The sequence below is a fragment of the Bos javanicus genome, chromosome 2, assembly GCF_032452875.1.
Source record: "Bos javanicus breed banteng chromosome 2, ARS-OSU_banteng_1.0, whole genome shotgun sequence".
NCBI classification, from domain to species: domain Eukaryota; kingdom Metazoa; phylum Chordata; class Mammalia; order Artiodactyla; family Bovidae; genus Bos; species Bos javanicus.
Window position 1 is genome coordinate 120,675,370 of NC_083869.1, and position 21,478 is coordinate 120,696,847.

The 21,478-nt window shown below is 52.7% G+C and overlaps 1 protein-coding gene across 2 annotated transcripts in view; it reads left to right on the forward strand.

Moving 5' to 3' along the window:
* The first annotated feature begins 1,529 nt into the window (after positions 1 to 1,529).
* Positions 1,530 to 21,478, forward strand: part of TRIM62 (tripartite motif containing 62) — a 37,933-nt gene continuing 17,984 nt past the window's right edge. The window contains exons 1-3 of one of the 2 annotated variants that reach the window (XM_061388671.1): positions 1,530 to 1,635; positions 2,066 to 2,591; positions 17,186 to 17,281. In XM_061388671.1, coding sequence (XP_061244655.1) covers positions 2,184 to 2,591; positions 17,186 to 17,281 — 504 coding nt within the window. In that variant the 5' untranslated portion in view covers positions 1,530 to 1,635; positions 2,066 to 2,183. Of the gene's footprint in view, positions 1,636 to 2,065; positions 2,592 to 2,651; positions 7,655 to 17,185; positions 17,282 to 21,478 lie in introns of those variants that run through there. The other variant, XM_061388678.1, reaches the window with a different exon arrangement.

Below are 21,478 nucleotides of genomic sequence, written 5' to 3' on the forward strand. Positions count from 1 at the left end.
TTTAAGGCCAGACCTGCATCATATGTCCAAACCTAAGCCATCACTGGCGAGAGGAATGTAACCATCATGATGGATTTGGACTGAACAGGACTTATTCCTAGAGCTGGACTGGGGTCAGCCAACCCTTGGTCACTTGGGGAAGGCGGGGGGTGCCACCTGAACAACATCAGGGCCCTGACTGCAAGGAAAAATCCATGAATAGTTGTTACATGGGCTACCAACTTATTTCTGGCAATGATGGAGACAAGAAACCAGGTAACGATGTGATGGAGGACACATAAATAGCAGAGGGGTAAACGTCAAGCTTTTTCTTAAATTGTGCTTTGATAAAGTTTAACTCCAGTGAAGACGTTGCTGGAGGAGCCAGAAACTGGGGGGAGCCACCTTCATGCCTCCTTCTTTCTCACTCCATAGTCCATCCATTACAAAATTTCAGAGTGTCTATACTTTCAGTATCCTGTCTTTCTCTCCTTACCCACTGTCATGGTGCCAGCTCAGGTCTCATCATCTGCAGGCACTATGACAACATGAATCTACTGCTGCCTGGTCTCTCTTCTTGAAACCCACATCTTTGCTTCTGTTATTAAGCTACACACCTTCACTGTCCACAGAGCACTGCACATATGCGGACAAATCAGAAAGTCTGCTTTCATCTTGCCAATGGGCTAATAAGCATCACCTTGACTTCCTGAAACCCACATCAGACCAGGTCAGTCCCCTGCTTGAAAGCTCAGTGCTTTCAGGAAATCTTTCAGCAAGACCCTCAACGCCCTCCACCCCACTCTAGCCCCTTTTCCACCCCAACCCCAACAATAGAGAACTGCTCACACTTCCCCAAAATTTTCCTCCCCTTTCACACCTCCATGCTCCTGCACATGCTGCCCCCTCTGCCTAGAAATCCCTTATCCCCTCTCCATCTGGCATGCAGACCAGGTCTCCTATTACTCTTTCACCCTCTCCATAATACAGCACTCATACTATAGCACTCCAGAAATGCTTGCTAAGTGGAGACAACTCCTCAGGTTAGGTATAAGTCAGGGCCAGGACTTTCCAACTTCCGCCATTAGCACTGCTTAAGAAAGTGAAGAGGAAATGGGACCCCAGGGCTTAGAAGTGTGAGGCTCTTGAACTTGCTCTAAGCAAGCAGGGTATTTCTCGAGTTTTATCTTTACATTTTATGCAAAAGTTGTATTCTACGCAGATTAAACAACATACCTGTATTTGTTTTAATACAAAATATTATTTTTCACCAATCTTCACATTGATGATCCAAAAAGATCCTGTACTCCTTACCCTCTCAAAATAGAGGCCCACTTCTCCCGCCTCCCCTCCCCCGCCCACCTCCGCTGCAGGGACGCCAAGCGAGACCTGGATGTTGTTCCAAGTACAGACCCTGAAGGAACAACTGGCTTTCGCACCCCTGGGAGCTGGGGAATGGTGGGGGCGGGGAGGGGTTTCGCAGGCTGGAGTCCCGGCCCTGCCCCTCCTCTCCCCCGCCCGCCGCGGGGGCGGAGTCACTGGGTCCCCGCCCGCGGAGGCGGGGAGGGAGCCGAGGCCGCCGGCAGCTTTGGCTCGGCTGGTTCCGGGTTGAGAGGCTGTGCTGGGACCGAAGCTGTGGCCTCTGAGCCGGCGAGGGTAAGAGGCCGCGCGGGGACGGGTCTTGGGGCCGGGATCGAACAGCTGAGCTTGCTCACACCCCTCCTCTCCTCTGCCGGGAACAGCCGAGGGGTGGCTCTTCCCCCTCCCCGAGGATTCCCCATCCCCAGCTTCTCCCCCTCCCCCCACCGCACCCATCCTGGTATTACAGCCCCCCAAGGCCTCCGCCCCCCTCCCTGATCCTCTTCTCTCAGCACCCATACCTCGGGACTGCCCCTTTCCCTAGACTCTTCTTGCTGGGAGCACCCTCCCCCAGACACCCACGGCCCCCTCCCTCCAGCACCCATCGCTCCGGGTCACCCACTACCTCGAGACCACCTTCCTGGGCTCACTTCTCGGATAGTCTCTACCCCGGACCTCTTACTCGCATTACCCCGCTCCCGGACAACACCTCTTCCTTCTCTTGTAGCTCCTGCTTCTCCGGGCCTGCTCCTGGCACCCATTCCCAGGAGCTGCCCCCGACAGCGCCGCGCTCTCCCCGCCGCCCCCTGCATCTCGGGGGACCCTCTCCCACCGCCCCTGGCGCCATGGCATGCAGTCTCAAGGACGAGCTGCTTTGCTCCATCTGTCTGAGCATCTACCAGGACCCGGTGAGCCTGGGCTGCGAGCACTACTTCTGCCGCCGCTGCATCACCGAGCACTGGGTGAGGCAGGAAGCGCAGGGCGCCCGCGACTGCCCCGAGTGCCGGCGCACGTTTGCAGAGCCCGCGCTCGCGCCCAGCCTCAAGCTGGCCAACATCGTGGAGCGCTACAGCGCCTTCCCCCTGGACGCCATCCTCAACGCGCGCCGGGCCGCGCGACCGTGCCAGGCACACGACAAGGTCAAGCTCTTCTGCCTCACGGACCGCGCACTGCTCTGCTTCTTTTGCGATGAACCCGCACTACACGAGCAGCACCAGGTCACCGGCATCGATGATGCCTTCGAGGAGTTGCAGGTGAGCTGTTTGCTCGGCCTGGGGCGGGGGGCGGGGCGGGGCCGGGGGCGGGGTCAGGGCTGGACCGCGCGGGCAGGGCCCAGTCAGAATTGCCATAGGGCGGGGCCGCCGGCAGGGTCAGGGCCCTATCAGAATTAGGACGGGGCGGGGCCGCGGCGAGGAGGCGGTGTTGAGGGTGGGGCCTTGAGCCGAGTTCTCCAGGCTGGGTCTCAGAACTGAAGCCGGGGGTGGGTCCATGGCTGGGGAGAGAGCCCCAGTGGAGTGCGACGGCGGGGACAAATAGGATCAGAGCTGTACTGGCTGGGGCAAGGTTAGGGACGCGGCCGAATCTGAGCTGGGCAAGGGCAGGGCCACTGTGGGAGGTCCTAGAGTGGGACCTGGAGACAGGGCCCACATAAGAATGGTTCAGGATTGAGTTGGGGACAAAGACACAGGTGGGGAATGGGAACAAAGTCAGGACTGGACAGGGGTTGGGGCCGCCGTCCGAGGATGAGTCTGGACTAGACATTGTAGCTGAGCTGCAGGTTTTGGGGCATGATGTCCTTGGGGGTTCGATCAGGTGTGCATCAGGACCTGGGGATCAGTACCTGGGCTAGATCACTCTGAGCAGGTCAGGGTTAAATCTAAGAGAGGGTCTAAATGAGGGTCAGCAAACTGCTGAGAGAGTGGATTTGGGTGCCAGGGGCTAGGGCAAGGTGTGTGAGGGTCTAGGCTGGGATCAAGTTCAGATACTGTAAAAATCATTCTGAATTGAAATCACAGTAGAGGCTAATTGAGAGTGAGATAGGACCTATAGGCTCAAGATCTGGGTAATAAGACCCTGAAGTGAGGTGATTCAAGAAAAGAGAAAGAGTGGACCTCTAGGAGTTTCCAGGGACTTTTAGTGACCTCTCTTAGCTCTGTCGCCCACATCAGGACCTTGAGGACTATGTGAAACAGTACATGCAGGGTAGCCTGATCATAGTCAGCCTAGGACTGTAATTGATCTCCCTGCAGCCTTCCCATCCTCACTGACCGACTCCTGTTCAACTCTCAAAGCCCTGCTCAAATGCCCTCTCTGTATAAGCCTTCTCTAAACTCCAAAACAATAGCATTAGCACTGCAGTCTTTGTTAATAAGTATAATATTAAAAAAAAAATAGTGTTCCAGGAACTTCTCTGATGATCCAGTGGCTAAGCCTCCACACTTCCAAGGCAGGGGGCTGGGGTTGATCCCTGGTCTGCAACCAAGAGTTTGCATTGCTGCAACTAAAGATCCCGCATCCCATAACTAAGACCCGGCATAACCAAATAAATAAATAAAAATAAATATTAAAATAGTGTTCCAAGATTAGCTATAATTAGGAAATAAAGTACATTCTCTATACCCTCCTTGGAGAATTCTCAGTGTACATTTGCATATTAAAGGCTTAGAGAAATCTTGTAGCAAAGAAACCCATCTTGCTGTGTTTAATAAAATGATTCCCAAGCTTTTTGTGAGCCTGGAATCTCTTTCTCAAGCTAAACCATTTAAATCTAGCAAACCTTGTGTCTTTGGCCTCAGGATACCAGACTAGCACACAGTCACCAAGAGAAGGGACAGTCTCTTAGTCGTCATATCTGTGGACCTAAAGCCTGGCACAAGGCCTGGCCCGCAGCGCACATCAGTAAAGGTTGAATGAATGACCATCCCTGACCTAAGTTGGCCCAGACTGTAGAGCCTTTGGAAGCAGAAGGTTTTTGACTCCTTAAGCAGGAGCTAAATGACTATTTTCCCTGTTGTAGGGGGTCACCCCCCTTATACATGAGTCTCCGTGAGCCCGCCTGCATCAGCAGATACCCTGGCCCTAGGAGAAATGACCCTGTGTTCACCTCATCTGCTCCTTGTTCCTTTAATCCCCAAAACACCGCTGACTCCCTTTCAGTTTGGCTGTGTGGGGATGGAGAGCAAGAGCTGGGGGCTCTGGGAGCTGGCACAAGGATGGCATTGGCCCTCTACTCCCAGAGCCCCTTGTGCCAGGCTCTGGTGCTTCCATCTCCCCGTCTATGAAGTCACTTAAACAGGGAGAAGGAGAGAAGCTTGGACAGGACTGAGCACAGGTAGTAAGAGACTGGAGGGACTCTGAAACCATCTGTCCATCCTCTTCATTATGTAGACGCGGAGACAGGTCCAGAGAGGTGATGCAACATACCCAGTCACACTGCCAGATAGTGAGAGAGCCGGCCTAGAAAGCTCAGCCTGACCCCAGCCAGATCCCGTCCCTGCCACTCAGCCCCTCGTCTCTCTGTCTGACTTTCTAGCTAGGGAGAACTCTGCTTTCCAACATTTGAATCCCCTGTCTGCAAACCAGCAAATCCAAATCATGGTGTTGTGGGGTTTTGTCGTCTGTTCCATGACCTGGGGCAGGCAGGAGAAAATGAATATATATTTTCTCCAAATGTTTATTGAAACACTGTCATTCTTGGGTGAAAAGAAAAATAAGACTGCTACTCACTCATCCTCTAGTGTACTGTCCTGGGGTCAGTTACATTTAGGTTCCAAACCTTCCTTCAGCCCTGTCTGTCTAATCGGCACATTTCTTCATGGAAGCCTCCAGGCTCTCGCCTGTAAACTGGCATCAGAATGATTCTTTCCTACCAGGATTTTCACGAGGCTGACCTGAAATGAATCTGCTATTGAGATGCCTGGCACAGGTTAGGGGCTGGGTCAGCACGCGCTCCCATCCTTTCTCCTTCTACGTATGAGACCTCAAGTGCCCAGCTGGGCAATTGCCCAGACCTGCCTCTCACCTGAGAAGGAGGCCTTGTTTTGGTACCTCCTTTGGGCTTGGCAAGAAAGTGGCAGAGAAACATCCTCTCCTGTGGAGAAGTAAGCTGCTGGGTGAGGCTCAAGCCACTCCCCACCCCCATGACTCCCTCTCTGTTCATGGGGAAGTGGGGCTCATTAGCTATTTATGCACTGGAAATGAGACTGGGCTTGCCTGTCACACCCCCTCCTCTCCCAGCAGCTGGTGGCTTGTCCCCAGGGCTCCTGAGGCCTGGGCTGGGCCCCTCTCCTGGAAAATAACAGACTCCGAGCCAGCAGGGCCTTGGAGATCATCTGGTACAAACTTCCTTTGACAGATGGGGAAATGGCAGAGCAGGGAGGAGAGGATCCTCCCCTTTCCCAAGGCCCTGAGGCCAGAAGAGGCTACTCCTGGCTCATCAGGAGTCTCCTCACAGCTCCCCCCTCCCCCACCTCTCCTAACAGTTAGCCTGGAGCTGTTTTCATTTATTATAAATCCTAGACGCAGCAGAGGAGAGAGGTAAAGGACTCTGGCTTTGTACTCAAGCAGCTCCAAGTCTGCAGTACCATTTCTGGCTCTGTGACCTTAGGAAAGCTCCTTATCATCTCTGAGCCTCAGGAACCTCCTTCACAGCATGGGAATAACAGGGTTGAATTCAATAAGATGACATTGGCCAGAAGTTGGTGCTGCACTTGATACATAGTAAGCACTCAATACATGACAGTTCTGGTTTGTTACATTGTACTTGGCACTATTAACATTTGGGGCCAGATAAGTCTATGTTATGCAGTGCTTCCCAGGTGGCACAGTGGTAAAGAATCCGCCTGCCGATGTAGGATGATGCAGGAGATGCAAGTTGGATTCCTGGGTCGGGAAGATCCCCTGAAGAAGGAAATGGCAACCCACCCCAGTATTCTTGCTGGGAGATCCCATGGACAGAGGAGCCTGGCAGACTACAGTCCATGGTATTGCAAAGAGCTGGACACAGCTGAGTGACTGAGCACGCACACACACAAGTCTATGTTATGCAAGGCAATCCTGTGCACTGTGGCCTGTTTAGTAGCATCCCTGGCCTCCACCCACTGGATGCTAGTAGCGTGACCCACCCCAAGCTCTGACAGTCAAAAATGCCTTCAGGCTTCATCAAATGTCCCCTAGGGTAAAAATCACAACAGGCTGAGAACCCAGGCCTGGAGAAGTCCTACTCAGCTTTCCAGGCTCAGCTCAAATAGCCCCTCCTTCATGAAGCTTTCCCTGACCTGCAAGTAGAATGGCTTTGTACCCTAGATTCCAATACTGGGGTCAGATCCTGGCATCCTCACCGATAAGCTGTGTGTCCTTGATCCAATCACTTCATTCTCTAAGCCTCCACCTGCTAACATGGGGATAATACGACCATCATGGCAAGGATGTCGTAAGAGGGAGGTTGTATCAAATGTGCCTGACACTGTGCTTGGCATACAGTTAGTGGTAGCAATTTTTAAATATCTTTATTTTTTCTGAGTATAAAATTAACATAAGAAACAGAGCTATATAATGTAAAAGTTAAAACCCCCCCATAGTCCCACCCCATGAAAAATAGGATTTTTTTCTTAAAGATTTGTTTACAGTTCTACAGAAATTTTGTCATGTAAACAGTGTGTGTGTGTGTGTGTGTATGCCTTCTCTTTTTTTCCACTGCTGAGCACTGGCCCACAGAGCAAAGTGGAGGGAAGGAACCACCATCTCAGAAGGGTTTGGGGCTTCTCAGTTAATATTACTGAGTCCTAAGCGCTAAGCACTTTTCGTGTACTGACTCATTTAATTTTTTTTTCATCTAATGTTTTTCATAACACCCTGTCAAATGGGTACTGTAATTTACTCTTTTTACAGATAAGGAAACAGAGGCTCAGAGGAATTCAGTGACTTGTTTGGTCACCCAGCTGGTAAACAGCAGGGACAGGATTTGAAGCCTGGCTGAGTGGACCATGCATAGCCTCTGAGCTACCTCTCAGGGCCGGGTGGCTGTCTCCCCCGCACCCTGCCTGTCTTTGTAGTTCAAGTGTACAGGGTCAGGCTCCGGACATTGTCTGCCTGTGCCAGCTGATGCTCCAAGGGCAGGTGCTGAATGTCATCTTACTTGGGCACAGCATCCGGCTCTCTGGCCATCTCAGCTTCCTAACCTCCAGGCAAGGGGTTGGATGCAGTCCCAGCCACCCCCTCCAGGTCTCATGTGACCGCTGGAGCCTTTCCCAAGGCCTCCTTCATGCCAAGGGAGACAGCAGTGGATCAGCCTTGGATGGGAGCCCTGAGGAGTTGGGCATGGGGCTCCAGAGACCCCCGAGGCAGCCACACAGGGAAAGAACAGAGCTGAGGGACTGGATTCAAATCCTGACACTGGCTTCTTCCAGCTGAGCAGAAGGTGCTGCCTTCTCTGCACCCTCTCCCAACCTGGGAAGTGGAAATCAGAACAAAACATAAAGAAGGAGAGCGAGTTGCTGCCTATCCAGAGACAGCTGGTGTGAAGGTGCTTTATTTGCTACTGTGGACAGCTGGGCTGTCTGTGTCTGGGGGAAGTGGCCTCTGCTGTTACTTTTGCAGGAGAGGGCAGGACTTGTGTGCACAAAGCAGGCTCCACTGGGGCAAGGCTGCCAGTGAGTCAGACCCACGGCCGCAGTTGGCATCTCTACTTCCCTCTTCACAGGTGTGTGTGGGCAACCAGGAAAAGACCAGTTCATCCAGAACACCTTGGCTGAGCACAGGTCATGGGGCTGAAACTCAGAATGGAAGCTGGGGACCCCAGGATGTTTATTTTCTAGAGAGGAAAGGATCGGGTAGGAAGTGACAACAGAAACAATAACAACCCCATAAAACGAGCCAGAGTGTATTGGACCATTGTTATGTGCCAGGTGCTGTTACGGGCCTCGAATCGTTACAGAAGCCCTTTTTCTTTTCCCCGCTCCCCGAGTGGGACTAGGATCAGCCCCATTTCACAGATGAAGATGATGAGGCTGAGAGGCTCAGTAACTTGCCCAAGATCACGCTGCAAGTAGGAGGCAAAGCTGGGTCAGACTCTGGTCTGACTCAGAATTCTTCCCCCCTCACCAACACCACCCTAACTGCCTCAGGGAACATCCAAATGAGACCTCAGAAATCCGCTTCCACCCTCTCCCCACTGTGCAAATGGGGAAACTGACTTGCCCAAGTTTGGTCCAGAGCCCAGCTCCCTGGAATCTCAGTCCAGTGCTGTTTTTACAGCATCATTTACTTTCTGGACCTTGAATTCTGTTTGAACACAGAGGTGGTTGTCAAGGATGTGGAGATGGTGTCCTTCTTGGATTCAGAGATTTAGTCAGTAATTTACTCGGTTGACACTCCTCTGCTGGCTCACTGAGGGCCAAGGTCCTGGGCCCAGGAGAGAACAAGACAAGCTTGGCCCTGCTGTGGTTCTTGGGAGACAGGCCTATAAGCTGCCGCGTCATGTCCTAGGCTCCTGTGGGCACAACTGAGGGTTGGCCAGGTTCCCCAGCTGACAACTGGGTCTTGAGAGCAGAGAGAGGAGACGTTACACAGGGAGAAACAACACCCACGGTCCCATGTGCAGGGTGCCGGGGCAGATACCCGTTCTCGTTTCACCCTCACAGCCACCCTAGGAGACAGGTCTCATTGCCCCATTTTTCACATGAGGAAACAGGCTCAGAAGTTGTGCCTAAGGCCACACAACCAGTACATGTTGCTGAAGCCAGAACTTGGACTCAGATGATGATCTGAGTCAGCCAGGGACAGGCATGAAGGTGAGCCGGCGGTTCATCGTGACTGGAGGGCGAAGGGTGGGAAAGGGGCTTGAATGCACCAGTCCTGCCCAAGGAGCTGGACACCAGTCCTGCCCAAGGAGCGTGGACTTGACCCTGGAGATGCGGGGGAACTAGAAACAGGCTGGAGCAGGCAAGGCGGGCCTGGTCAGTGTGCCTTAAGGGGCGGTGTGTGGGTGGGCCTGGTGGGCAGCCTGGAAGAGGGGGCACAATCACGCGGTGCTGCCCTGCCAGAGACCCTGAGGCTCAAAGTGGGCAGGGCAGGTTCAGAGGCCGAGAAGATGCATCAGGGTTCAGGTCTGACAGAAGAAACAGAAACAGGAGCATCAGGGGTCTGCAAATAGAAGAGAGACCTGGGGGAAGGGAGAGAAGAGGCAAGTTCAGTGTGCCCTGTGAAGATCTGGGGCAGCTCTGGGCCAGAGGAGGGAAGAGAAGGCAGTACTGGGTGTGGAGGAGGGGAGGAGTCTTGAGCACCAAAGGGTCTTGAGTACCTATCGTGAGCCACGCCATGCTGGGCCCTTTCAAGGGTCTCGTCTCATTTTATCCTCATCACATCCCCTGCCAAGTGGCTCTGGTCCTCATTTTATAGATAAGGCTCTGAGAGGGGAAGATGTGATCTACCCAGGGGCATGCAGCCAGGATTTGAAACCAGGTTTTTCTACACCCAAGTTCATGCCGTTACCACGGGGCAGAAGCGTGACACGGGTGAGAGGGTCCCTGAAGCTGGTGGAGATGGCTTCTGGCAGCACCTTTATCCTCTGGGCTGGAGGAGGAATGGCCTTGCAGGAAGGGAGGTCTGGCCTTGGGGGCCTGTGAGCCCTGGCTCTCTGTCCTCCCCCACAGCTGCTGCCCCAGGCCTGGCCTCTCTGTGCATGCGGGAGCCTCAGAGTCTCTCAACTGACATATTTGCATAATTGTGTGCTTAGGTCTGCACCAGCCCTAACTCTGCCCCCTCTCCAGCGGCTCTGCCCTCAGGAGGGCGTCCCCCCACCCCCCACCCCCATTCCTGTTCTGCCCCAGCATTGATGGGCCTGCAGAGTCCAGCTCCCCCAGGCTGACCTCCAAGGCCAACTCCACCCCACGCCCTGCTGCCCTCATCCCAGCCAGCCCCACTGGCCTTTCCAGCTTGAGACTCCACCCACATACCTGGCTCCAGCCACCCCCAACTGCCCCTCACTTCCTGCACACACCTGTGCCCCTACCTGACCAGTTCTCTCCACCTGGAATGCTCTGGCCCCACCCTGGAGACTAGAAGGGACCCTGCCCAGCCATCCATCCATCTTCAAAGATCTTTCCGTCAGAAATAAACTCTCTCTAAGAAACTTCCTATTCCACATACAATTATAATTATTGTGATGATAATGACAACTACGAGTGGCTGAGCACTTCCTGGGCCTCCGGACAGGTCCTGTATTAACTCACCTAATCCTCACAACAACCACAGAGCCGGTGGTGTCATTAGCTGTACTTTATAGATTTGGCAACTGAGGTGGGAGGGAGTCACAAACACAGCCGGGCTCCTGGGTGTTCCCTTCACGTTTATCCTGTTCTCCCTTTGCAGTCTACCTGTTTCTACTTCTGCCTGTCCTACTCACTGCAAACTCTCAAGGGCAAAGGCTGTCTGCAGCCCCCCAGCCCCCTGGAGTGACTGGCCTAGAGCCTGACTGTGGGTGCCCAGACGTGATTGCTGTATTGCTGACAGAAGGACCGAGTGGTTTCCAGCATGGATTTTGGAGTCACTCAGATCCCCACTCCTGATTCTTACAAGCTCTGTCCCCTTTGGCACACTGCCTGACCTCTCTGAGACTCTCTTTCCCCCTCTGAGAGACCGAGTGACAAAGGCACCAATCTCATGAGGTTGTTGTGCGAATTAAGTGACACGCTGACTGTGAAATTCAAACCTAGGCCACACTGCCTCCAGACCCGGTTCTGAGCCTCCAGGAGGGTCAGTGTCCTTCCGCACAGTTAGCTCTATCACTTAGGAGTTCGTCAACAGCTTCGTTTCCTGTCTGACATCTGCTGGGAGATTTCCCAGTTGGTTCTCTGTCAAGCCGTGTGGCCATGGGCCACTCAGTCCCTTTTTCTTGGACCTCAGTTCCCTGTTCTAGAAATCCAGATGGCTGGACTAGATGGTCCCTGGGGCCCCTTCCTATTCCGGCCGTCTGAGGAGGAAAGGAGGGGCCTGACACAGCAAACCATAGGGACGTGGAGAAGTGACCCAGGAACCTCACACGGGACATGGTGGCCCCCCCGTCTCCCAAGCACCCAGTGTATGCCAGGCTCTCCACTGTAAGGCTAAACAACACTTCTTACCGTTATCTCATTTCACCCTTCCAACCCTAGGAGATATTGTTATCCCCATTTCTCAGATGAGGGACTGGGGCCCAGAAAGGTTAGGTTACCTGCCCAAGATCACACAGCTAACGGATGACAAAGCCAGTCTCCTAACCCAGGGGGTCAGGTCTGATCCCAGGCCTGGAAGGATGGAAGGCAGGGTGAGTAACAAAGCCCAGGCTGCTTCCTAGTCCTGCTCTGTGGGTTCTACGTTTTGTTCCTAACTTAGCTGTTCCCTCAGGATCTGTAGCTCACCTGAGGAGAGCTGCCTGCCTGGGGACTCTGCCCACCCTTTCAGAGGTGAGCCCTGACCCAGCCTAGCCTCTCCCCAGGGCAGATTCATGATATAAACTCTGTGCCTGGCCCTCTCCTAGGTACTGAGGGTGTGAAAATCTCTCAGACACAGTCCCTGGCCTAAAAGCCTATACCTCAGAGGGAAGACTGACAGGTAACCTTGCTGTTAAGATGCAGCATGTGCCTGATAGTGTGAGGGAAGGCTCTGCACACAGGGGATTGTCTGATGACAGAATGGAGTTGAGATATAGATTCTCAGTGGAGGTGATGTCTGTTCTAGGTCTTCCAAGATAAGCACTCACCCCACTCCAGCACTCTTGCCTGGAAAATCCCATGGACGGAGGAGCCTGGTGGGTTGCAGTCCATGGGGTGGCTAAGAGTCAGACACGACTGAAGCGAGTTAGCAGCAGCAGCAGCAACAAGTAGAGAAAACCATGTAGCTGAGCCTTCCAGACAGAGGGAACAGCATGTGTAAAGGCCTGGTGGAGGTCACTGCAAGTTGCTTCATGCATCTAGAGCAGCACTGTCCAGTAGAACTTTCTGGAATAATGGAAGTGTCCTGCATCTGCACCATCTGATACCATAGCCACCAGTCACCTGTGGCTGTTGAGCACTTGAAATGTTTACTCTAGTATAGCTGTTGTTTTTCTAGCTCTAGTATAACTGTTGCTCAGTTGTGTCCAACTCTTTGCAACCTCATGGACTGCAGCACACTAGGCTTCCCTGTCCTCCACCAACTCCCGGAGCTTGCTCAAACTCATGTGCATTGAGTTAGTGATGCCATCCAACCATCTCATCTTCTCCTGCCTTCTCCTCCTGCCTTCAATCTTGTCAAGCATCGGGGTCTTTTCCAATGAATTGGCGCTTCACATCAGGTGGCCAAAGGATTGGAGCGTCAGCATCAGTCTTTCCAATGAATATTCAAGGTTGATTTCCTTTAGGATTTACTGATTTGATCTCCTTACTGTCCAAGGGACTCTCAAGAGTCTTCTCCAGAACCACAGTTCAAAAGCATCAATTCTTTGGCATTCAGCCTTATTTATGGTCCAACTCAGTACAGCTTAGGAACTGAATTTCAATTTTATTTTATTTCATTTGAATTTAAATAACCATGTGTGACTAGCAGCTACTGCATTGAATGTTAGGTCTGGATGAAGAGAAAAGGCTGGAAAAGAAATCTTGGGTCAATACTGAAGGGCCTTGAATGCCTCACTCAGTCTTGGTGCCCTTTTCCCCAGAGTACGTGTGTGCTCAGTCACTCAGCCGTGTCCAGCTCTTTACAACTCCATGGACTATAGCCAGGTTCCTCTGTCCATGGAATTTTGCAAGCAAGAATACTGGAGTGGGTTGCCATTTCCTACTCCAGGAGATCTTCCTGACCCAGGGATTGAACCAGTGTTTCCTATAGCTCCTGCACTGGCAGATGGATTCTTTACCACTGAGCCACCTGGGATGCCCTCTTCTCCCCAGACAATGTGGAAATCCTGCAGAGGGCCCTGGGGAGGAGATGCAGGAACACATCCATTCTGGAGAACCATCATCCCAGCTGCTCTGTGGGGCAGGGAGGAGCCTGGAGCCATGGCCCAGAAAAGAAGTGATAAAAACTGAACCGGGGTGGTGGGTATAGAGAGGAGAGGACAGATTCCAGGGCAAGCCCGATGACCAATTGGATTGGTGACTGGGCCATGTCAAGGGTGACTCCTAGATTTCTGGCTTGGGTAGCAGCAGGGGTAGGGGGTGTGCCCTGCACAGAGATGGGGAACATGAGAGGAAGGGCAGTTTGGGGTACCATATCACTATTCCAGCTTTCACTGTGATGTAAATGTCTCTGTCCCTGTCTCCCACCCACCCACCCAGCCCATCTACACACCTCCTGAGGCTTCATAGATTGGGACTCGCCCCCATCCTTCTCCCTGTCACTGACACAGCAGCATGTGGGGCCCAAGGAGGCCTCATTCAGCACATGTTTGTGGATGGATGAAAGAGTGTTCCATTGCTCCTGGGATCCTGTTGTTCCCTGACCCTGAAAGCAGGGAGGAATTTGGCCATGTCCCTGGGGTGCCCTGAGCAATGTGAAGAACGTGGCCTCCAGGGCAGTTTTCTCAGAGAATCTGAAGAAATGCCTGAGTGGTTGGGTCTATGAGGGCCACCAACCGAGAGAGTTGTAGCATTTGGTTCATCTCCTCAAACTCTGCATCTCAAGCAGACTGTCCCAAGCTGGACAGACCCAAGGCCATCAGGGAGGAGCAGTCATTTTGTATTCTTAGGTGAACGTGATCTGTCTATTCCAGTGGCTCAGATGCATGAGAATCTATTAGGAATAACTCCCAACTGTTAGTAATAGAGAGCTGCCCAAAGTAACTGAAATTAGGTGAGGGTGTATTTCTCTTCCACGTAAAACAGGTCTATAGGAAAATAGCCCAGGCAATGGTCTGCCAGGGCCAACTTGCCCCAGTTCCTGAGAACTAAATGTGCAAATCTTGTCTCAGCTCTGCGTCTGATGACCTCACTTGGAGAGCTTGAAATTGGCTTTGAGGGAGCCTTTACACCATGGAAATTGGCCAGCGCTATAAACTGAAGCTGTTTATCTTTTTTCCAGAGGGCAAGCTTCCTAGCACATCCCTGAGTGCAGTGATGGTGTGGCTAACCCATCAGAGACCCAGGCTGCTTCTTCCTTCTGTTTCACTAGTTTCGGCCTGTCATATCCGCCTTTCTGGTTGCCTTATGGCCTGAGATGGTACTAGAGTTCCAGTCGTTATGTCTGTGCAAGCTCTCTACTCCCATAAAACTAGCTATTCCGAGTTTTCTATCTAACTTGTATTTTCAAGGCTGGGTCTTCATCCTTCACCTGTCATCTGAGGTGTGCCCTCCATAGAGAAGCCTTCTCTGACACCCTACTAAATTCATCACCCATCCTACGCGGCTTTATTTTCACTAGAGCATAGACCATGTGTGCATGCTGTGCTGCTTCAGTCGTGTCTGACTCTTTGTGACCCTATGGACCATAGCCTGCCAGGCTCCTCTGTCCATGGCATAGACTATAATGGATAACTATCTGAAGGCTTCCCTGGTGGCTCAGTGGTAAAGAATCTGCCTACCAATGCAGGAGATGCAGGTTCAATTCCTGGGTCGGGAAGATCCCCTGGAGAAGAAAATGGCAACCCACTCCAGCATTCCTGCCTGGGAAAACCTATGGACAGAGGAGCTTGGAGAGCTACAGTCCATGGGGGTCACAAAAGAGTCAGACATGACTTAGTAACTAAACAACAATATTATCTGTCTTCCCCACTAGACTGGAAGATCCCTATCAGTAGGGACTATGTCTGTCTGGTTCTCTGCTCTGTTCCCAATGCCTCACACTGCCTGGTACATCATAATTGCTCAATAACTATTTGTTGAGTGAATAAGGGATAGTAAGCACAGATCATTTTGTTTTCTACATGCTTCCCTTAGCGTGTCATTGTGGCCATTTTCTCACGTTGCTATCTAGCCTGTAAAATTAGTTGGATTAGATGTTTTCAAGGGCTCTCCCTGCTCTGACGAGACAAGTGATAAGGAGGTGGGGTGAACAGGTAAGTCAGCTCCCTGGCACCACTCACACCCCAGGCTGACTAGAGAGCCCAGGCCAGAAGCTATTTCCATGGAGATTCACTCCCAAAGAAAACTTCCTGGAGCCTGATTTCAATGCCAGGCCATTGATGGGTGCAGGGGAGATAGAAAATGGTAGGGTAAGCCCGCCCTGCATGGGGATGGATGAAGGACAGCCAGAACGACCAGCTGTGATAGCATGGACTAAATGTCCAGAAGTACTGGGAGCCAGGGCCTCCCAGGTGGCGCTAGTGGTAAAGAACCCACCTGCCAATGCAGGTAGACATAAGAGACACAAGTTTGATCCTTGGGTCGGGAAGATCCCCTGGAGGAGGGCGTGGCAACCCACTTCAGTATTCTTGCCTGGAGAATCCCATGGACAGAGGAGCCTGACAGGCTGCAGTCCATAGGGTCGCACAAGAGTAGGACATGACTGAAGCGACTTAGCATGCACACACTCACTGGGAACCATCCATCTCTATGCCCCATTCATTCATTTGACAAATAATTATTGAGGCCCTACTGTATGCTGGGCACTATCCTAAGTGCTGGGGATAGAACAGTGAACATGTCAGTCAAGACTCTTGCCCTCCTAAAACTCACATTCCAGTGGACGAGAGGAACAGTAAACACACTGTCAGATAAATAAGCAAGATCGTGGAGACCATGGAACAGGATGCGATGGAGGGTGGAAGGGATGCCACTGTGCGGGGCTGGTGAGGCAAGACCTCTCAGAGGAGGCAGCATCTGAGTTGTTACGTTAATGCTATAGAGGAATGGGCGGGGAGGGGGCGGGTGGCTATGGGGTTGTGGATCTGAGAGTGAAGTGCACCAGGCAAAGGAAGCAGCAAGTGCAGTCACAGGGCTGAAACAGCCCAGAGTGAGGAACAGGAAGATCGCTTTGGCTGGCTGGGATTGATGGGGGAAGGATGGTGGAGACAGCGGTGGGACGAGCATGAGGTCACTGAGACACTTGCTTCAGGCACAAAGCTGAAGCAAATGCCCCAAAACTCAGTAATCAAGATGAATAATTTTTAATGAAATTTTTAAAAATCACAATTAATGCCCAAAAAACTGCATGATGAACAAAATATCAGATTTGTAAATAGAAACAAGATGACTAGCCATGTCTTACTGAGCCATATTGGAACCAGAGGCAAAGGAAAAATTAGTCATAATGATACTGTCCTTTAAAATTTTGACATGTTGTCTATCATGGATTTTTGTTGTTGTTCATTACTGAAGAAAATTCATCACCTGGTGTCATGATCATGGTCTCCAGAACTAGACTTCCTGAGTTCCAATTCTGGCACTACCCTTCCGTGCTTAGCTGTAAGTTTGGGGTTATTGGGAGGATTAGATGACCCCATACAAGCTAAGGTCTGAGGACAGTGCCTAGCCCAGTGGAAGTGCTCAGAGGATGTGGGGAGTTTGTCACAGCCCTGGACAGTGGTACAGCCTTGGTTCCTGCCAGAGGATTCTAAGCAAGGAGTCTTGACCAGCGCATCAGGGGGTCTGAAAGTATGTGGAGGTGGATTGGAGACTGGGGGGCCAGAAGCTCCTAGGATGGCCCTAGTGGAGGCTGTTACAAAACTCCGGATGAAAGATTGGCACAGACTCTGGAGATACTTGGGAGACAGACTCTACAGGACTTCGTGGTTGTTGAACTGTGACGGGAGGAGGGTGCTGGGGCAGGGGAGGCACGGGGTCAGGACAGCTTCCAGCGCCTGCAGCAGTTAGCCCTGGTCTCTGCATCACCGTCACCAGGAAATACCGGGCTGGCTCTGGCCTGCTCTGCCATTCCTGTCTTGTCTGTGTTCCAGAGGGAGCTGAAGGAGCAGCTTCAGGCCCTTCAGGACAGTGAGCGGGAGCACACAGAAGCGCTGCAGCTGCTCAAGCGACAGCTGGCAGAGACCAAGGTGAGCCTGGCCTGGAGGTGGGGGCGGGGCTGCCAGAGGTGGGGGTGGAGCTTCGTGGAGGTGGGGCCAGTTGGGCACTTGAAGGGCGGGGAATCGAGCCTGCTGCGGGGGAGGGGCTTCGAGGGTCCGAGCTCCAGGTGAGAAGGGTAGGGCATGCGAAACGTGGAGGCTGGGGCTTCTGCGAAGGTAAAGGGGCAGGGACCTTCTCCCAGATGACAGAAGGAAAGGATATGGGCTGGTGCCCGGGGTTAAGGATAGGATCCTCGCTCCCTGCTTTGGGTGAAATTTGAGGTGGGATCAGGGACCCTCTAGGAAAACCCTGACGTCCTACCGGACTGGAAGAAGGTACCTAGTCTCTTTTTCCTCTCCTGTGATTAAACACACCCATTTTCAGAGTTAGCAATCCCTCCAATCTCTTGGAGAGAATGTTCCCTCCAAGCCCTCCTGATGATTTGTGGCTCAGCCCTGGTATAATCTCCTCTCCGAAACTCCGATGAAGATATAAACAGTAGGGGCAAACCCTGCAGGCTTTGGATACGATGGTCTCAAAAGAAAAGTCTTTTTCCTTGAGCCGAGAGGAAGGCTATGGGGTCTGATACAGGCACTCCATGCTGTGTGACTTTGGGTAAACTGCATACTTTTCTGCACTCTTAATCTTCCCATCTGTGCAGCAGGGACTCTGCCAGGCTCTGTCCAGCCATGCTATTCTGGATCCTAGCACACTTCCAAGAGGCTCCTTCCAAGTCCTCCACAGATATCTCTCTAACTGAGCAAGGCTTGCTTTACTCTCTGCTGTCCTTCTGGGACCACGCACCAGGGACCTAGACCTGGCTGCTAAGCTCTTGGGTGATTTCATTGACCTGGTAGCTCAGTGGTAAAGAACCTGCCTGCCAGTGCAGGAGACAAAAGAGAAGTGGGTTCAATCCCAGTGGGTTGGGAAGATCCCCTGGAGGAGGGCGAGGCAACTCCCAGTGTCCTTGCCTGGAGAACCCCATGGACAGAGGAGTCTGGCAGGCTACAGTCCATGGAGTCGCACAGAGTCGGACACGACTGAAGTGACTTAGCACACACAGCACAGCGCTCCATTTGCAGAGATGCCGCTGCCAGCAGCAGCTGGAGGCGAGCCTTAGGAATGTTCTGGGCCTCCAGAGGTCACTGGAGAGGCCATTGGAGATTCAGACTTGTGCCCCAGCTTGGCTGCCAACCCACTGTGGGGTCTCAGGGAGGTCATGACAGACATTTCTTCAGAGAACATTCTGGAGTGCCTCCAGGCAGGCCCCTCAGTGGGCAACAGATGAGAAACAGACCCAGAACTCCGGCATCTTTGCTTCTCACAGCCTCAGTTTCCCACCTGCAGGGGAATCTGGTACCTCTCAGGTGAAGAGAAGCAAATGGAAGCCTCTGTCTGGGTGAGAGGGGAATATTATGGTCTGTTTTTCTCCCCAGCATTCTGTTCTTCTCTCCAACCACCCCCCCCTCCATTGTTTTTCTCCACTGACCTCTTCTTCCCCTGCCTTCCTGTCCATCTGTCTACCTCTGGGGGGTCCTGTGGGGCCACCTTCCCCTCCAGTTCCCCCAGCCCTGCTTCCTGTCTGGACTGGGGTGTTTATACAAGAAATGCCTATGGATGCTTTGGAGGTCATATTTCACCTGGTGCCTGACTCGGCTCAGCTTTCTTGCGGCGCCTGCCCCTCCAGTGGCCCGGCTTGAGGGCCCGTCTGATCTCCCTCCCCGGGCCCAATGTTTTCCTTGGTCGGCCCTGACCGAGTGACGCATTCTTGGCAGGGTATTTTTCTGAAACAGCCCCAGCTCCTCCAAGCCCCAGTGTGTTCCCAGGGATATGGTGGGCTGAGGTGGGGGCTGCTTTCCCAGTCGAGGCACTGAAGGGATTGGGGGTGGGGCAGGCCTGGCTCTGTCCTAGAAAAAACTAGAGTAAATGGGGCACACCAGTTTAGCTGAATCTTTCTCTGTGCTGGGAATTGTGTTCCCCATCCATTGTCCTGCTGAACTGCACAGAACGCCACCTCCATGAGCACAGGATTCCCCAGAACCGATACACTGTCCGGCACACAGTAAATCAGTTCAGTTCAGTCACTCAGTCGTGTCCGACTCTGCGACTCCATAGACTGCGACACACCAGGCTTCCCTGTCCATCACCAACTCCCAGAGCTTGCTCAAACTCATGTCCATTGAGTCAGTGATGCCATCCGATCATCTCATCCTCCGTCGTCCCCTTCTCCTGCCTTCAGTCGCCTCCTGCCACAATTGTGCCTTCAATTGTGCCTGCTGCCACAATGATAAATAGTTGTGGAACAAACGAGTGAGGAAAAAACACACCTTTTGAAGTAGGAATTGTTGTCTCCATTTTATTAGCAAGGAGACTGAGGCATAGAGAGATTGTGGGACATGCCTGAGGCCCCATGGCTAGTAAGTAGCTAATTGAGAGCTAGTTCTGTCAGATCATAGGACATATTCCAGCCTCACGCTGGGTTGTCCTCAGCAAGATCTCTGGCTCTGTGGTCTGCAAGCCGGGGAGGCCTAGAGAACCCATCAGGGACATACTTAGGGCTCCTAGGGTGGCTGTCACTCTGATGTTTCACTTCTGAGCTGCCCTCTCCCAGCTTCTTTCTCTCCTCTTGTGTTGGAGACACTGGGCCCCCACCAAGAAAGATGATGGAGTCTGCACCCACCTCTGCATATCAGTCTTGGGCGAGACCCTTCCCTCCTTCACCATTCAAGCAGGTTCTGACTATCAACCTTGTGCCAGGCCCTGGGATGGGCACAAGGAGTGCAGGGTTAAGAAAGATGTCATTCCCACCCAGGAGGGGTTCATTCATTAGCTGGGGAGCCACATAAAACGTGGGGCAGCATATTAAGAATATTTACAAAATATTGGGAACATTTAGCCTGTTTAACTGGCTTCAAAAGTTAGGGAAGGTATCACAGAGAAGGGAGCTTTTGGTCTGGGTCTCACAGGATGAGTAAGAGTTTGCCAGTTGAATAAAGCATTTGCTGGGGGAGGGGTCCACTCTAGGTGGGTAGACTTACAGTGCAATGGCACTAGAGTGGTAAGCTGGGATTAGAGTAAGGACTTTGAATTCCAGACTAAGGAATTTAGCGCTGTACTAGTCATTAAGGCGCCAAGAGATGTTCCTGAACACAAGACTGACTGTGGCCCAGTTTGCACTTTAGAAGGATCACTCTGGTAGCAAGTTTGTTGGCAAAGATTAGGTGTAGTTGACACATTAAACCAGTGAGTTGGTGGAACCCAGGGGCATATGTGGAGGAGGCAGGTGGAAAGATGACTGTAGCGCTCAGGAGACATGTAAGGCCTTCAAGATGGATGGATCTGGAAAGCAGCCTCAGAGCAGCAGGAGTTGAAGACGAGGGAGGGCGTGTCATGTATGAACAAAAGGAGCCAGGACTGGATGAGTCCTCAGGAACAGGGATGGCAGGGAGGGAGCAGCCACAGCGGTGGGAGGCAAACCAGAATTCTCAATTGGTAGCGGCTGGCCCTTGGGCCAAATGCTGCTGCAGACTGGCCGAGGAGGAGCCAGAAGGGCTGGCCATGAGATTTAGGGTTCTTTGGAGGCAGCAGCAGACGGTCCAGGGCGGGCAGGCCCCATCTTCCCCACCATGACCTGCCGCTGCAGGAACCTCACCTTCCCTGGGTGAGGGGGCTCCAAGAGGCCACAGGCAGCCTGGCCCCTCATCCCCAGCCTCTCCCTTCATCACCCCCTTTGTCTGCCTGGCGAGCTGGGTGGGCATGCGCAGGGAGGCTGGCCCACTGCCAGCAGCTCTTCCTGCCGGCCCACAGCCACGACCAGGAGGGAACAGGCCCTAATTGAGCCTTTGTGGAGCTTCCCACAGAGCCCTGGGCACTGAACACAGCGGGGTCTCTGACTCTGTGAACTCCCAGTCAGAATCCCACAAAGTCAAATTGCAGAGGCAGGCCCCACATGCTGCTGCTGCTGAGCAGCGCTTTTGTGTCCTGTGTCATCCTGCCTCTTGCTGTCCCCTCAGCCCGTCCCCCGCTCCACCCCCAACTGACATCCTGCTCACCCTTCAGGCCCCAGCTCAGCAGCCATCTCTCCACGAAGACTTCACTCTCCACGAACAGGGATGTGCCTGTTCCAGTGTTTAAATAACCAGGCTCTGGGGCTGCACCTCAAACAACGTCATGTACGTTGTGAACCT